We start from the raw sequence: 17,852 nt of genomic DNA, 5'->3' as shown, positions 1-17,852 counted from the left end.
AAGGACCACCACATACCACCCTGCCACATAAACCCTGGTGTGCCAGGTCTGAAAAACTGCTTCTCCTTTGCTTTAAAGCAACCAAAATAGATCAGTATCCTCTCATCCAGTTTTCTGTTGGTTTTCCACATGCTCACATAGCTAGTAAAGAAAAAAAGCAACATGTATGCATTTGATATTAACTAAGTTAGCTAAAACTTGGGATTATCCTCAACTGGGAAAACAAGATTTACAAGTTGATGCACACAATCAAGCTTAGCAAGTCAACTGGATATCATATCAGCATTGCATACAATATATTCTCTCTATTTTATTCTCATAAACATTAACAGATAACCAGTAATTACCAGGATCTGATGCATTATTTTAGACTCTTTTGACATGAAACAGTTTGATGCTAACACATGAAACTAGAATGAAATACTGTAATACCAGAAAGGTAACAACTCTAACTCCCAAGGTCTCCAGGTATTAATTAAAAAGCAGCCATTATGAAAATTCTATTTAAACTAGGAGATGTTACAAATAGTATCAGGTTACCAATTGCTGATTTGCTATTTTCATCTATTATGTATGAGCTGACATCTTGTGAAATCATGTGATACCAAAGTGAAAAATGTTTCAGTATTTCCCCTTAAAACAGAATTTTGATTTTATTTCAAAGGAAACTTCAGTGAAATTGGAGAGGTTTTATAGGTTGTTCATATGAAATATTGTATTGCAGAAATTGCTAAGTAATTACCTGAGAATTTTAGACCACGTCTCCTTAATCCTACACCAGCAAACGTAGATTTTTAGGTCTGGATATTTATCCCTTGGAATGCACTTTAACAGTTACCCTAGACCAGACTAGAAGACAGATAGCAGCAATGAAGTGAAAGCAGAGTCACTTGAATGATAAGCTATTTTGTCAACACAACAAAAGCATCTATCTTTTCACATGCTGATTCTTGCAAAACTTACTCTTTTTTTCTGGAACCCTTAAGGGTAAGGGAGAACCAAAGGAATCAATTATGCAAGTTTTGAGTACAATGTTGTCCACTCATGCTGCAATTATTACTGACACCCACATGAGCAGCGATACACAACAGTTTCAGAGAACTCAAAAAATACTACTGCAACTCCAAAATAATACTGTAACTTGTAAGTACTTCCACGATGTGGACCAGATACATCAAATTTGGAAGAAAGGTTGCTCGGTATGAGGGAAATTTCCTATACAATTCTGTGAAACCCCCCTCAAACCCAAGGAAGTTATATGCCTTGGAAAAACTCAGTCTGAACTGGCTGCACAGATTGATCGTAGACTGAGAAGTATTGCCTACTTCCAGAAGTATGAGAAGGATAAGAGCTGGTTATTCCCTCAAGATGGACTGGGCACATTCCCCTGCTGGCTGCTGCACTTGTTCACTGCATGTGCAGGGGCAGTGAAAGCTGCCAACAGGCAGCAGGGACCCTGATTCCAACACATCCCTACTTCCAGGCACTTTAAAATCAGGAAAGATCATGGGGTACTTCAACTTCCTGCATTCTAGCCTAAAAACTAGTACACAAAAGCCTCCTCCTAAAATGGCATCCAGTTTTGACCCAATACACAGTAAAAGGAGGCTGTGTCTGCTTAGATGCAAAAAAACAAACTCTCAAAAAAAAACCCAAAAAACACCAAAACCCTAACCCTTTCCCCAAAATATCACTTCTGTTAATAAACTGCACATAGCATGCTTTTCTTCATTGCTTCTTCCCCCCATACACACAGTACTCTGTATTTACCGCAAGTTTGTATTAGCATTTATGTTATATTCAAAACTCCCCATGAAAAAAAAAATGTTATATTTGGTTTAGTATAAAAGTGTGCTCATTAGAAATGCTACAAACAACAAACCTTCAGCAATATTTCTCTTTATAGGTTAGTTAACTAACTTAGCAATCTATTTAACAAATACTTTCTTGAGACTGCATAATGCTGCTTTCCTAATAAGAACAGCATCTCAAAACTCAACCCTTCCTATAAAGTCAGGGAGACTGGAGAATTAATTTCATTTCCATTCTTTAGTCATCCACTGTATGCATCCAGAATCAGCTTCTCCATTACCCTTCTGGACTAAACTCTCACCAACAGCCTGCAGTTCCACCCATCATCATAAGCATGTGTGAATTTTACTTGTTTGTTTTTTAATACTGACACAGAGCACTCTTCTAGTGATGTGGAATTCCTCTTGAACTTTAACATTTATCAAAAATAAAAATCTAGTCAGAGATCTCAGCCTAGTTTTCCAGGACTCCAATGATACAAAATGTATTTGCAGGCTATTTTTAGCATATGTTAACTATTTACAGACTGAAAATTATTTCACTATCCTTTATTAAAATGAATACTTCACTCTGCTTCACCTAGAACACTTTTTTTTTTTACCAAACCTTTTTTTTTCCCCACATCATTATTAAAAGTTCATCTATCTCTAGCTAAGAATAAGCCAGTAACATCCAGATAATACAAAACATCAAAACTCCAAATTTACTTTAGTTTTTTATCTGAAGGGACATAATTGCCCTGACCTTTATTTTATAATTTTCCTGCACTTCATAACTAGTTGCCATTCATTCCATATTATTTGATTCTGTCTCAACAGTGACACAGGAAATACTTCCACAATCTTCCTCCTCAGAGAGCCCTTCTTGGGTTTGTGTTGCTTTTTTTGTTGCTGTTGTTGTTGTTTACACTTACTTCCCTTTCCAGTTAGTCACAGTTCCCTTCTGGTTTTGAAAATTACTCTTCCTGAGCACTCAAATATGCAACTTCACTGTTTGGAATATCTTTTGGTTTAATTAAATGTTAGAAAATTAAGACTGTTCCTCCACGACACAAATTTCTGGATTAATTCATCACTGTAAGCTCCAACCAAATGACCTTGTACTGGATGTAGTACATTTTATGCTAGAAAATTATAATTTGCAATTTTCTGGCTAATTACATTTCACCTTTTCCTGTGTTTCATCTATAGCATACCATACAATGGTGTATTTTCTTTATATGCTTTTTATAGCCAAGTGCTCAAGGAGCAATCCACCTCATGCTCCATTTTCAACAGATCCCTGTGAGTACTTTCCTTCTGGGTTTGTTAATTAATAGACTGATATGTACTCAAGAACCTTGTATTAATTAACTTTAAGGCAGGTACTGGTACTTTAAATGTTGCATACTGTTCTCCACCTCTTTTAGCCACTCTGTCTTTCAGTAGGTTGTAAGCACCCATTCTGTGTTATTTTATGAATTTTCTCACAAGGTTTCAATAATAGCAATTATCTCTTATTTTCCCCTATATGAGAATTTCCCATTTATCATGCTTGTCACCACATCTTAAAACTGTTACAAAACCAGCTGCAAATCTCGTTTTCAGTTCTGTTACGAGTTTAATGAGCTCCTACAATACCAACTTTAGATTTCATTTCTCTACCTGGAGGCTTTGCTTGAGCTGTCAATTAAGCTTCACCCTGGTTGCACAGGCTCCAGCGAGGAAGATTTCCTGCCCCATGTCCCTTCATACAATCTGCCTTCCTATGGGATTCTGTCCCCATGTCCTGCATAAAGCAATCTGCAGATCTGCTCCACGCAAATCCAAAAAATTCCCCTTCAGTATTTTCTTTTGTCAATCTTTCTTTTCACTACGTCTTTTTCAGCTTTATACTCTCTTTTTCTTAATAGTAGCAGTTATGATGCCTGTCAACTTATCTACCGTTTGGCTTCACAAGAAGTAGCAAATTCCTTATTGCTATGTCCCCTATAGATTTCTGCTTTGTCCCTCTACAAATCACTCCCACTATTAGCAAGCTTACTGAAATATATATAAATGACTTTATACTTCCTGTCATGTTGAATGTCTCCTCATTTTGGGTTATTTTTTGCTATAAACCACCAGTGCTCTCGTCTGGATCCTCCCTATGTCTTCTGTGACATGAGTGGGAGCCATTTCCCCTTTTGACTGTTTAAAAAAATACTGCATGTGTAAGTTTTTCCATCAAAAGTTAAAAGAATTAATGAAAAAAGGAAGAGGGTTTCATGGCTTGAGAGCTGCATTTTTCCCTTTTTGAATTTTTCCTTTTAGCAGATTTTAATGGCAGCAGGTCAGGTAAACAGAGCAATGGGGCAGGCAAGGTCCTAAATGCAGCTTATACTGAGGGAAATTTTCTATACTTGCAAAAGTTTACAGTAATGAAAAAAAAAAAAATCACAGTGGAGGCAACACTGGCCATTCATCTAAATTTAATAAACAATTCTGAAGTTCATGACTATACTTTTCTGCCCATGAACAGAGCACACTGATACCCCTTACCAACATACTAATGTAATATTTATAAAGATACAAGAGTGATCTGAAGAGAAAAATCAGCGATGACTGAGGAAGTTGTCAAAAGAAAACCATTTACTGTCTGCCATGTTGTTTTAGTTTTAAGCATGTGATTTTGCTGTAAGAGACTACCATAAAACATCTGCAGAAGACATCTGAATTGAGACAGCAAGATTTCCTAAGTCCTGGGCAATCCATGTAAGAATACTGCTAAACAAGATTAACATTTCATAAGGGTTCTCTTTACTTGCTCTGAGTGCAAACCAAGACCCTCAGTTCCATTATGCCAAGATGATCTGAACCCCAAATAATTCCGGAACAGAAAGAGAACCTTCAGACCACTGACATGTGAGCTAATCAGAACATTTCTACTTGGAACAACTTACTATCTCATTTAAGTACAAAAGGCATTTACTGGACTAAAGAATTGTAGTAGTATTTGCTGACAGCATAGCTTCCCCATACTTTCAGAGGCACAAGGCAGAACAAGTCTCAAAACACTTAGGGAAAAGCAAGCTATTCTACCCATGACACACTTCCACTCTTACAAATGACTTACTGGTTTTGTCCGAAACTGAAAACCAACAGTCTAAAATGTGCAGTCTGAAACAAAACCAGTGAAATTTCTGTCCAAACAGTTACCAACTCCATAGCTGCAGGGAAGTGAAAGCATAATGTTATCAGCAAGACTGGTCACCAGCCTGAATCAAAAGTGCTATTGGCCCAGTTTAGGGTTGTGATCATTTAACAGCAACTTCAGACATCAGTACAGAGATTACTGAAGTACAGTGCAACTACTGGGGAATTGTCTTCCAACCCACTGGAGGTCAAATACAAGGAGAACTTTGCAAGATTCACATCTCACAAGCAGAAAATGTGGCAGTATTTAGCAAAATCTGGCGTATTTTGAGAAGGTTTGGGATTAAACATTCCTTGGACCCGCAGTTTAAACCAAAGCATGGAACAGCAGTGTTACTTTAGTGGTGCCAGGATCACTGCTCCTTTGCTTGAGTATCAAACTGAAAACCCAGATTACAAAAACAGCATTTGACTGCTATTTACATATTGAGATGTTACTACCACCATCATATACCAGTAGTGATGTTAGGCCAGGCATTTATTGTAGTAGGATTTTTGAAGACAATCTGTGATACAACTAAGAGTGAATTTACTGTATCATTAAAAAGAAAATTAGTACGGTTCTTTTGAGGAAATGGTTTTTTCCCCTGTTAAATTAAAAATATTCCTGTTGGTCACATTTTTTTAAAAAAGCCTTTTTAATTTAGTACAACTTGGGAAAATAGCAAGTTTGTGTAGTTTGATTTTTTTTTTTTAAACTGTGAAAAGTCTGAGCATTAACTGATCTAGATTGGACTGGGTACTTACTCTGTCGCACAGCTCTTCAAACGTGAAGTCTGCAATGGTTCCACATGCTTTATTCAGCCTCAGCTCTCTGCCTTGCACTTTTAGAATCCTTGGTCTAGTTACTATGGGAACATGAACAAAGACTCAATCTTCTCTGGATAATTACTATAAAATTCATCTCTTACAGATAGGAAATGCATAGCTTCATGAATAATAGCACATGATTCAACACATAAATTAGACAAAATGCTGATACAATGACTGCCACTTGAGTGTGGCATCAACCCATATACAGCAATGGAACTTATTAATTGGTCAGTGGAGATTGGGCATTGTGTTCCAAATGTATTCTCTTTCAAGAGAAATTAACTTACGTACAATCATTTTGTTTCTGAGCCAGCTCATCAAACAACTTATCCATGACAGCCTCCACATCAGCTTCACTTGTGCTACAGTGAAAAGAATAATAGAATATGAAATTAATAACACTTGAAGCCAACATCAAACAGCTGCCTGAGCCTGCTTAGCTTTTTGCCCATAAAAAAAGAGAACAGGATGTTATGCTCTAAATACAAACATTACATTTAGAATACACCTAAAAGTAGAGAATATTAACTCTCAGGTAGATGATTCTGCCTTATTTGCATACACTGAAAGACTTCTGTGTTTTGAGCTGTTTCCAGTAATGAGGCAATACAGGCAGAGCAGATCCATTAACACTATGTGTACACAATGAGAAAAAAGGCTTCTGGCTCTATCTTGCATGCAAAGTAAGAGCAAATAGACAAGGCAAGACAAGGCAGTCAAGCACCTAAAGAAGTATCCTTTGAAATTTCTGAGAGGAGACTTTGTGAAATTAAATGTTGATGCAGATTTTTCTCTTTTTTTTTGGGGGGGGGGGGATGCTGTGTCAAGTCAACTGATTGTATTGACCAAACAATTTGGAAAATTAAACTGTGAAATTAAAAATACCACTATGATCTCTGCATTAGCAGTTTTAGTAGTTTCCCAACCTCGGTTCCTAATACTGCTGGGGAGGAGATCAACCACAGATGGTGAAATGCAAAATATCTGTGCTGATAGCTGAAGTAAAGTTTACATTCATCTTCAGGGCCACAAGAATTTAAAAATAAGTCCAATCAGAGAACTTTTTTTTTAACTGAATAGGTTAGAGAGCCAACCTTTCCATGTTTTATTCTTAAAGAAGAATAGATAGATAAGATTTCCAGGTGAGAATAGTACATTAGTATTACAGTAGACAACAAACGAGTACTAGGATATATAATGTTTCACTAAAGTTTGTGCAAACTCTTTCAGTGCAAAGTCTTACTTTATAGATCTTGATGCACTGAAGTCACACTGCTTCACACAGTTCTAGACATCCTCTTCAACAACAAATGAATATCAGCTTGTTAAACAAATACTCTCCTGCTCATTAGGCTTTAAGCACCTTAAAAATGTTAACAGCAGAATTGAAGTAACTACTTTTTAGCGAAAGCGTAACGATGACAAGTCTTGTAGATACAAAGAATTTGGGAAAAAAATTTAAAACACACGAAGTTTTAAAAGTGCCATTTCAAAGACTTTAAAAACATTTTCTGGCTAGGAGATTACATTAAATTCTAGAAATTTCTCACAACATTGATATTGGTGATGCATTCCTCCGACAAAATGATAAATGAAAAAGTACAGACACCACAAAAAAAAAAAAAGGCCATAAAAGGAGGTAAAGAATGCGTGCATTTGTGTATAAATAAATAAATAAATATTGGTGTCTGTCTCAGAGAGTACATGCATGTATATCAGTAATACAAATTTCAATTGAAAGGTTACCAGAAGAAACAGGTGAATATGATGCTAAGGTGGATATTTGTACCTAATTGCCAAGAAAGTTTGTTTTCAAAATAGACACCTGAGACTGAGATTGATGAAGTTGCTTTGATCAGGCACCTTGCAATCATGTTACACTGACTGCTCTCAGATGAGTATGAAACAGCTATAAGTAACCTTTACATATTTAAATGAAGACAGGACTACACAACATATGAAGCATCAAGAGGATTCTTTAAAAAATGTGACAATGATACTATAGCCATAAATAGAAGAACATATACATGTTGAACAAGAACATTTTCCTCATTTTCCCTGGAGGACAAGACTGCTAATTAAATATCAGGAATGTGTAGCAAAATACGGTACAGTACCTAATTTTAAAACAAAAGGAATCCCCACATACTAAGCTAATTCTACAGAGTTGAAAGCTCCAATTAACCAGTTTGAATAGAAGAATGAATGAGACTCCTTCAGAAGAAGAAAGGATAAAGAAATAAATACCCAATTCCATTGGCAGGTATGGGGTTTTTTAAATAATTCCCGCCCCGCCACTGCTTCCTAATGATTTATGCGTCAAATTCTGAAGGCAACCAACATCATTCCAGTAAAAGACCATAAGACAGAATTATTGCAAATCTCTGCCATTCACTTAATCACAAGTTTTACAGCAGAACACAATGGAATATTTTGGCTGGGTACTACTCCTGAACCTGTTTGTATTGCTTCTCCTCTGAGAGCCGATGTCACAGGCACCATGTTTAGCCTATTACAAAAAACCACAAACATTCTTCTACTTTATTCAGAGTATGGACAGTGAGAAAAGAATGTGGCAGGTGCTCTCCACAAGTGTCCAACAGAAAGGCACAGGGAGCAGCACCACAGGCAGGGACAGCAGCACTCAGAACAGAGAGGGCCGTGATGAGCAACACACGGGTATCAGTGGTGGCTCCAAACTGCTTCTGAGCAGGCGTGGCAAAGCATGCAGAGCACGTGGCGCCAGGCAAGAATACAGAATAAGAGCTGCTTTTCTCAAACTCATACAGCCACAGTTGAAGGATACAGAACTTGCATTGGACCTGTTTTCCATATATGAAATTCTGTCACTTCCTTTCAAAAGCAGTAAGAGTTACCAGTTGTAGTTCTACCAAGAGTATTCCTCCTTCCAGACAAACTACAACATCTAACTTCATTAAAAAGTAGCATGGACATACTTGGTTTCAAACACCCATCACAGTGATGAAAATACTTCACCTTTCTTAATGGAAACATGATTTTTAAATCAGTATTTTAAAGGTACAACCATTATAAATCTAATATTAAGCTACTGCAGTCTGCTTTGCTTAGGTTGTCACTGATTAAATAGTATTTCAAGGGAAAATATGAGACAGAAAAATGTTTGTATTGCAAAGGTTTCAAAGTATTAAAGAGGATGTTCCTATTAAGCAGATTTATGCTGCAACCAGAAACACAACTGTGAATATATTTTTAAATATATTTATTAGCAAATATAAAGTGCTAAAGAAATTTTGTTATCATAAACAAAAACAATCTGTCAAAACAGAAGGGTGTTGGTTTTTTTAATCCACAGCATTGGAAACACCCAAAATTAAATGAATCCTTGTCATTGGATTTCTATAAATACTTAATTACTTAAATACAATAAGGATGTTCTTCTATTATAGAGAATTGTGCAATCTCTTACAAGAGGATATTCATTACTTTCTAACCATCTGTCACTTCAGTTCTCCAAACACCACACCTCCCCAAAAAATCTAATTAGTTTTTATTCAGTCACACATTATAAATGATGCTAGTGTGGATATCGAAAATGTAGTTTAATGAAGTTAATATCAAGGCATAATGGAAGGCGGTTTGCTGAACAAAATGGACCAGAAGGCAAAGAAAGGAAAAGTCACACTCTGCTAATTCTACTATACATTTTTCATTTCCCATTGAATAGGAAATTATTGGCTAACAAGAAGGAAAAAGAGAGCAAACACAGTATCATAGACAAACTTACAGGTAGTAAAGTTTTCCAGCAGCTGGAAGCACTCGTTTCCTGTAGTCTATTCCAGAATCAAGCTGGATTGTGCTGCAGTATTTCTACAGAGACAAAAAAAAAAAAAAAAAAAAAAAAAGGCAAAGCTGTATTTACTGTTGTCTGTGATAGAGAGAAGACACACTGCTGTGATAAACCATCAGCATGAATATCATCTGCAAAACTTCAAGGTCTAAAAGCTTAAGTCTCATTTGCAATTATCAAAGCAAAGAAATAAGCTGAAAAATCACTTACATATGCAAAACAAAAAGGTCTATCACAAGTCCATCAACTAAAAAATTAATACAGATTAGAAGAACATGGCATGAAATAAGAGTGGCTATTACTCATTCTCTCTAGGCACTGCTTTGCTGCAAAGGTAATTATTTGCACACTAAAATATATACATTTTGAAATACAAAATTAGAAGCACTAGAAGTTTAACAGAACACAAATAAATTCTAGCAACAAGTGAAACTACTTTATTTTATAAGCTAAAAATAATTTATCTTTTCCTTCTACTAATAAAAGCAAAGAATTTATAATACAATGATCAGATATATGAACCACATCAAGTTTTGCTGCAAAATGGACAAAGGGGGAATAAACAAAGCTCTATATCTAAAAGATATAATTTAATTTTTGCAATGTCTGAATTAACTGAGAAAGGATCTTTTTTGCTCCCCTTTAAACAACCTGTAAGATTCTAAGTGTGATACAGATGTCCCTGAGTAGTTACAATAATTGCTTCTGTTAGAAAATTTAAAACCAGCTGTACTGAAGTGTGAGTTTTTTTGATTCAAGGCCTTAGGCTGAGAGCAGAATTCTCACTAGTATAAGCAAGATCTAGATTTTACCCCCGCTCAGCAAAGGGAATAGCTCTGCTTCTCTGTTATGACTACTTCAAACACATACAAGCTCTGTGTGTTATATATAGCAAGAAGCAAAAGAAGCTATAGAAGAAAGAGGGGAAAAGTTTTAGTATTTTAGAAAATACAGTTCTATCAACAATTTAATTAAAGCAATAAAACCTTTTTTAATGTAATTCAACACCAGTAAAATTTTCCCATTTCCTAGAATCCACTAAACCAGTCTGCTTCTTCACTGCACCATGAACTATTGGTTTATCTTTAATATTCTTGTTAATCATTACATATTCTGCATGTTCGAATTTTTCAAGGCCTCCTTGAGGCCATTTAAATAACAAAATTGGAAATGTCAAACTTCATTCATAGCAACTACATTGCAGGGAAAACATTTAGAAGAACTATCATCAGTGACTTGAACAATGGCCCTTTTGAACAAATGCATTGCACAGGACACAGATCACAAATATCTGCAAGAATTACTGTGATGACTCATTGCACTAATTTTTTGCCCTTGGCTATTACTGAAGGCTCTATACCTACTTTAAACCTCCAACTTCTCTGCAAAGAGATACAGCTGAAGAAAGAAGATTTTAAAAAAAAAATCATCCTGAAAGCACAGAATCCCAGGAAAATCCATGTATCTTTAATTCCAGTAAGTGAAAAAGCCATGCTAATCAAATCATTATCTTGGACTAAGGTTACTGCAAACACAATAGCATTGGTGCTACAATATTATTATAATCTATTCCCTTTCTTTTCGTGAGACTTCACAAAGAAAGAGAATAACAGAGCAGAAGAAAAATGTTCCAGAGGCATGTAATAATATGCACAGGGGAGGGAAGATGCTTAAGCTTTTCTTCAGCATCAGTCTGGCAGCCAAGGCCAAAAGGAAGATTACTGAAATTTCACAGCAAAGCTAGTTCATTTAGCTTCTCTTTGCCAGCATCTTTCCACCTAATGGTTTATTTTTCCAAAGTAGTAGATTAACTTAAGTACTATTTTCTCTATGTTAGTAGATGAAAAACCCCACAGATTACTACCACTACTTTTGAGGACTATGAGATAACTTAGATTAACTTTAAATACTTTCATATTTAGTAATGCTGTTAATCATTATGGTCTGTTTTTCCTGGAAACAAGAGATGGGAATTTTATGTGAATTCAGCCTCAACTCTTTGGCCTTCAAGACAAATTTCTAAACTCTACTGCTCCCTCAGGGTGTTGTGTGAAAACTGAACATAGTGAAAACTGAACACAGACCCACATATCCTTGAGATTATTCCATGGCTGTGGTAGGGCTGAGAGAAAAAAAGCACATCCGAACACTGTAGCTGGTGTAAATTTGTTCCCAGATATCTGCAGTGCTGGTGGAGGCTCAGCTGTCAATGACAAGCAGGTGTCCTGTACACTCAGATACAGACTGGTACTGGGCTGCTTTATGCAGGTCAGAGCAGCTTGATGAAACAGAAATGGGTGCTCAGAGCTACATTGTTTTAGTCCACTTGTGTTCCACTTATAAACTTGTCACTCCTTACACACACCAACAGCTTTTATGACTCCATGATTTAAGTTACACTGAAGGAGTTTTGGAGGTAAGAACCATGGAACTGAAAATGTAAACACTACTAATACAGCTAAAGCAAAGATGCCTTTTTTTTTCCTTCTCTTTTCTCTGTCTTCATAGTAATTAGTATTATCACTCTTTAGGAAAAAGCACTATGATTAGCGGCTCTAGTTAAAAAGAATTTGTGTGTTTAAAAAATTATTTATGTTTTTGGACCCCTTTTAAGCTACAAACATCGCCTAACAGAGATATTTCCTTCCCCATAAGCTTTGGTTGTGTATTGGTAATGATGTACTATTTTTCATTCTAATATTCTACAACATGGTATAGTTTATTTCAAAAAACCTGTTAGATATAAGACCTTTCAGCCAAAATGCAGTAGCAGAATCCTGTTCAGAGATCATATACAATTAATATAGTCCTAGTAATTTTTTGCTTCCTTAGGAGGCAAAATTCAACTGAACCAAATATAAACAAAATGAAAAACCAGAATGCTGATGTACAGCAGTTTTCTGTAATACACAGTTTAAGCATAAAAGCAGGGGACAGCTAACAGGAACCAAGAAATACTTAGTACTTTTCAAAATATCTGGCATTTTACTCCTTGGAAGCTCCTAATTAGTTGACATGTTTGGCCTCTCCAGACTGATGGTCAGCTCAGGAAGGTACTCTGGCCATTTAGAGATCACATTCTAAACACAAATAAATGAGCCACAGGAATTTCCTAACCCTTCTACAAGTTCAGGTGTCTATCCATGCTCATTGCTAATTATTTTCACTGAGACACTTCAAAGCTCACCCACACCTATTGTGTTAAGACACTGTATGAATATACATAAAATGAACAGCTCCTGCCACAAAACTCAAACATCATAATCTGAATCACAACATGCTCTCAGAAAATAGCCTTTTAAGACATGATTCCTGCAATTAGATTATAAGCTTTGCAGGATAGGAACAACCTTTCCTTATATGAATATATGACAAATACAGATCCATAGGTGCTGATGGAAAATAACATAACAAAAAAAACCCCAAAACACTAAAGAGAAGTGGGAAATGTTATTTACACAAACTGAGCTCCACAGAGAGGTGAGAAAAGGTGGGACCGCAGCAGCAGTGAACCAAAGGGCAGTAGCAGAAGCATTGCTTGCACTGCCAAACAATAAGACCACCATCTCTTGTCCAAGTTAAGAATGTTTCCTTGGAGATAGCTCTAAAGGGAGACGCAGCACATGGTCAGCTTTACGCAGTCAGAAAGGTCACAGAGAAGTTATGTACTGAGTAGATTTCCAAAAGTTTTTCCTTTTGGGGTTTCCTGTGTCAACAAGGGTACTCACCACGGTTCTTTGTTTCTGCACACATAAACATTGACTTATCTATTTCACAGGAAGGCAGAAGGAAAAATATTCATATTTATTTTTTTTTTAAGAAAACATGCTTTAAATGTTAAAATGTTAAAGAAAATAAAATAAAGAAACAAAAGAAAATAAAGCACATCAAAATAATATAAATGTCCAAGCAAAACACTTAAAATACTAGATTTGCAAAAAGAAAAACCAGATACATGGTTGCATGGTACGGAAAAACAAATCCTGCTCACAAGTGTAAGAATGAAATACTGAACATCAGAGAGGGTGCCTATGTGAGCATCATCATGCATCTTATCTGTCCTTCACAGGTATCAGCAACATAATTCTCCTGCACCATGGTACTAAAAAATCAGTACTATAATTTAAAAATCCCGGAAGTTTGGACAGGTGTGAAAAGATAGGCTTCTCTACTTTTTATCCTTCAGTTTCTTGCAGCATGGGGAAAACCCCTACTAAGATTACATATAGAAGTCCTGCTTTCTCTATCTTTGGACTGCCTTATCCAGCACGGGACTGATTAAACATTACGGATTTGATTGCATTCTCACACTCACTAATCACCATGGAATCCTAATCAACAGTCAAAGAACTAATTGAAGTGCTCAGGTTGTTAGCACTTAATTGTCAAACCCATAACTATAACAATTGGTTTCCATTTCTAAGATGGAGTTTTAAATTTTCAAATTTCATTTTGGGCTAAACTTTTTTTGAAATAAATACTTAATATTGAAGCTACAGTCAGTCTAGTGGAACCATCCGTAGTTAGCAACAGATTTTCTATTCTACTGAGATATTTAAAGTCTGATTTCCCCTATTCAATTCAAATGCATAAAATTAATTAGTTATACAATTTATTTTGAAGTCATTTATGTATTTATGTATACAAAGAGCAAATACAATTACAGAATTGAAAATGCAATTAGTAAGTTAGAAATACAGTGTAAGCATGCACTCATTCCACTGAGTGGCACAAAAACCTTTTATTCCAAAAGGAAAAAAAAAGGTAAAGTCTCGTGGCTCAAATCAAGACACAACACTTAAAACAACCACCTTTAGACAGAACAGACAAAATTAGACTGGCAGTAGACCTAGACTAATAACTAGAAATTATTAAATACAGAACAGCAAATAGTTTTTTTTTCCCAGTAAGCACCTCTGATATTCTTTTATTGCTGCAATCAAGAATGTTAGCTATTAAAATAACTGCTCAAGAAATTAAATCACACGTCAGGATAGATTATTATGAAGAAAGAAATTTCAGGATATTTCAAAAGGTAGTCCAAGCTAGCTGGATAACCTGCAAGTTCTCAAGACCTGTGTCACACATGTCTCCCCTGTGTCACAAAAAGCCCTGAAATGTTTTAGATGGCCTTGTGGTCCACAATAAACACCTTACTAAATATCATGTGACTTTTGAGCTCACATACTGTGGTCAGCTGGTAACACTTCATAATGCAGGTGAGTAGATAGTTCTTAACCTTGAAGATCACCGTAAGTCAACTCAACTACCATTCCCTGCTCTGAATTTTAATGGTATTAAAACAAAAAACCCAAAAAAACCCCCCAACATATAAATCATCCTATTAGACCACAAGAATAGACAAGCTAATCACCCCACAATCCTAATAAACAGCCAAAGAACTAACTGGAGTGCTCAGATTAGCACTTAGCTGTCAAACCCACCTATGTGAGGATCTCCAGAGAGGGTGTAGGGGAACAGAGATACAAGAGCACTTCAATTTAGGACCGTCATCTTAACTTCCCTGAGTTTCCACAACCTTCCACACCAGGTCAAACCAAACACTTGGAAAATATAGCGGCAGCACTGCATCTGCAGTATCAAATGCTCATTTTCCAAATGAGCAAAGAAGAGTGTAGTTGTATCCCCAAGCAAGCAAAGCTGAACAATTAATACTCTTGGCCTCTGAACAAACTCATCAGAACACCTAATATTAGTAGCTATTCCTAACCAGTGCACCTTCCAGCCACTTTCTGAGGAAAAGGAATCACAATTTTCACATAGGTCTCATCCTCCTTTTCAAATGCATCCTCTGATTTGGTCTCTATTAAAAATACACAGGATCACTAATACTCCTTTCCTCCAGCAAATCAGAAAGTAATTAGATTGTTCATTTGCAATCATTCTTCTCAAACAAAGCTCACTAGACGTAACCATTTTTATTTTTCATTGAGTCCATACAGTGTTAAATTATCAACTAGAATATTATTTCTTCTTTCTTAAAATTCTTCCTTAAGCAATTTCAAGAAAAGGTTTCTCCATCCAAAGGACACCATTACAACAGGAATTTTCTGTAACTATGGTAGAACAAGAATCATCTTAAGCAAAAATGTTATATGTAATAAAAAAATATTGCTGATATATGAAGTATACCCACAGGTTTTTAGTTGTGTACTCTCAAAGTCACCAGCATGTGACAGTCACCAGAATGTGAAATTTCAGAGTGTAAATCTTTTAGCTGGACAGGTCTGTCCACAGCCTGCTGAGAGAAGTGTATAAGAATAAGTGCAGTTTCCTCTCTGGTGCAGCTCTACAAGAAGAACAACCAGACTGTTAGTTATGAGCATGCATGGTACATGCATGGTGAAGGACATTCAGAGGTCTGCTCCTTTTATCCTTTTGCCAAAATAAAAAAAAGCACCAAAAAAAAAAAAAAAAAAAAAAAAAAAAAAAAAAAAAAAAAAAAAAGGAAATTAATCAAGTTTGTAGCACTCCTAACTTTCTGCTCCACTAATCCATTGGATTGAGATATACTCAGGGAGAGGAGGAAGGAGAAAGGGAATATCAGGTATTTGGTGGTGGAGGAAAACTTGGTCCAAGCATTGTTGGATGTACATATAGTTTTTGTCTCCTTGTTCAGATGTTGTTGAAACAGTAGACTTTAAAGAAAATGTCAATGAATCCTCATAAGCACTATACATGACCTCTGGGGTAATTAGCAATCATTCAAAAGCAACAAGACTAAAGTGTTCTATTCTTTATCACTGTCAGCTCTTTTCTTGATCAGCATTTTAATAAAGATGGTTCATTGCTAAGACAGTTTCATGAATCAGTCATAATTACATTCTGACATGCAGTGAATAGTAAAGCAAAACTAAATATCACTTCATCAACCTTTCTAACCTTTGTGCAAGTATTAACTGTAAATAATTTTTATACAATCTTACAACAGAAAATCTGCATATTTCTTAGCTTTGTACATACTCTACCCTAACTGAATTTTTAGTGACCTATACATGAAAAAAGCCCCCAACAGTACAATCAGGAATAATTACTTATCTGGCATGGTATTCAGGTATTGCCTTTCACAGACCAAATTAACTTCAAGCAGAAAAGGCTTTGCTCTACAAAACAGTGCAATGCTTTACAGGGTTAACTAAGTGGTTTTTCACAGTCTTTTCCCCTATATTCTGCAATAATGAAATATGGGAAAATGTTGCAATAGCCTCTGATACTTCATGCTTATCCCAATTGCAAACACTGTAACAAAACTAAAAAAAAACCAAAAAAAAAAACCAAAAAAAAATCCCCAAAAAAAACAAACAAACAAAAAAAACCAAGTAAACCCAAAACATTCCAAAGAACCACATGAACAAAGTTTGAGGAAAACTTTCTAAATGTCATCCAAGAACCCTGTACAATATCAGGGTAAGTAATTACTCTCAAATCGATTGGGATAAAAAACTTATGAATTATTTTTCAGTGGACTTAGAGCAAAAAGATCTGGGAAAAGAAATATTGCCAAATATAACTTATTCAGTCAATCTTTTTCTTACACTTGTGACAAGAACATTTAAACTTTAAACCAAAGAGTTTAGCCGAGATAAACTGAGAGGCAAAATTCATTCAGTGGGAGTTGCACAAGTTTACATTACAGCCTTCAAAACTTTAACAACTAAGAAACCCCACTATTCTTGCTACCACAAGGAACATACGATCTATTGTACAACTTTTCAATAACTTATTTTAATGTCTAGCTACAAATCAGCTACCCCCTAAGAAGATGAAAAATAGACAATTAACTTGTAAAATAATGGTGAATGAATAAAAAGAGAGACTCTTAAAATGTACTGTTCTTTGAATAGTATTTCAGATATTCAGACAAAAGTGAAAGAATTCAGGAGGTACATATGTGGCTGTGCCGGCTCGAAGACAAGTAGCCTCTCCTTTTTCCAGTCAGGGAGCAGAAGAATAACAGAGTAAACTTCCAGGCACTAAGAATTACACTGAGCAGTGCTTCCCATTTCACATCACTTAAAAAAAAAATTTTCCTTGCAGAATAAGCATAAATACAAAAGAAAAAAACCCACCTGCAAACCACAAATCACTGCATAACACCCAGTTTTGCTAAAGGACCAGTAATGACTGTAACTTTCAATCTCCTAATAAGCAAGCAGTGGTGTTCTGTGAAAAACAAACGCCAAGAGTTCACGCTGAATTTATAA

At 35.8% G+C, this 17,852-nt stretch overlaps 1 protein-coding gene across 2 annotated transcripts in view; it reads right to left on the bottom strand.

Moving 5' to 3' along the window:
- AFG1L (AFG1 like ATPase) overlaps positions 1 to 17,852 on the bottom strand; it is a 59,391-nt gene that overhangs the window by 9,617 nt on the left and 31,922 nt on the right. For both annotated transcript variants that reach the window (XM_056488936.1, XM_056488935.1), the window contains exons 8-10: positions 9,565 to 9,647; positions 6,090 to 6,160; positions 5,733 to 5,833 (exon numbers count right to left, since the gene is read on the bottom strand). In XM_056488936.1, coding sequence (XP_056344911.1) covers positions 5,733 to 5,833; positions 6,090 to 6,160; positions 9,565 to 9,647 — 255 coding nt within the window. The remainder of the gene's footprint in view (positions 1 to 5,732; positions 5,834 to 6,089; positions 6,161 to 9,564; positions 9,648 to 17,852) is intronic.

The sequence above is a fragment of the Oenanthe melanoleuca genome, chromosome 3 (assembly GCF_029582105.1).
Source record: "Oenanthe melanoleuca isolate GR-GAL-2019-014 chromosome 3, OMel1.0, whole genome shotgun sequence".
NCBI lineage: Eukaryota > Metazoa > Chordata > Aves > Passeriformes > Muscicapidae > Oenanthe > Oenanthe melanoleuca.
The sequence above is the reverse complement of the archived record's forward strand: the minus strand, read 5'-3'. Positions and strand labels throughout refer to the sequence as shown.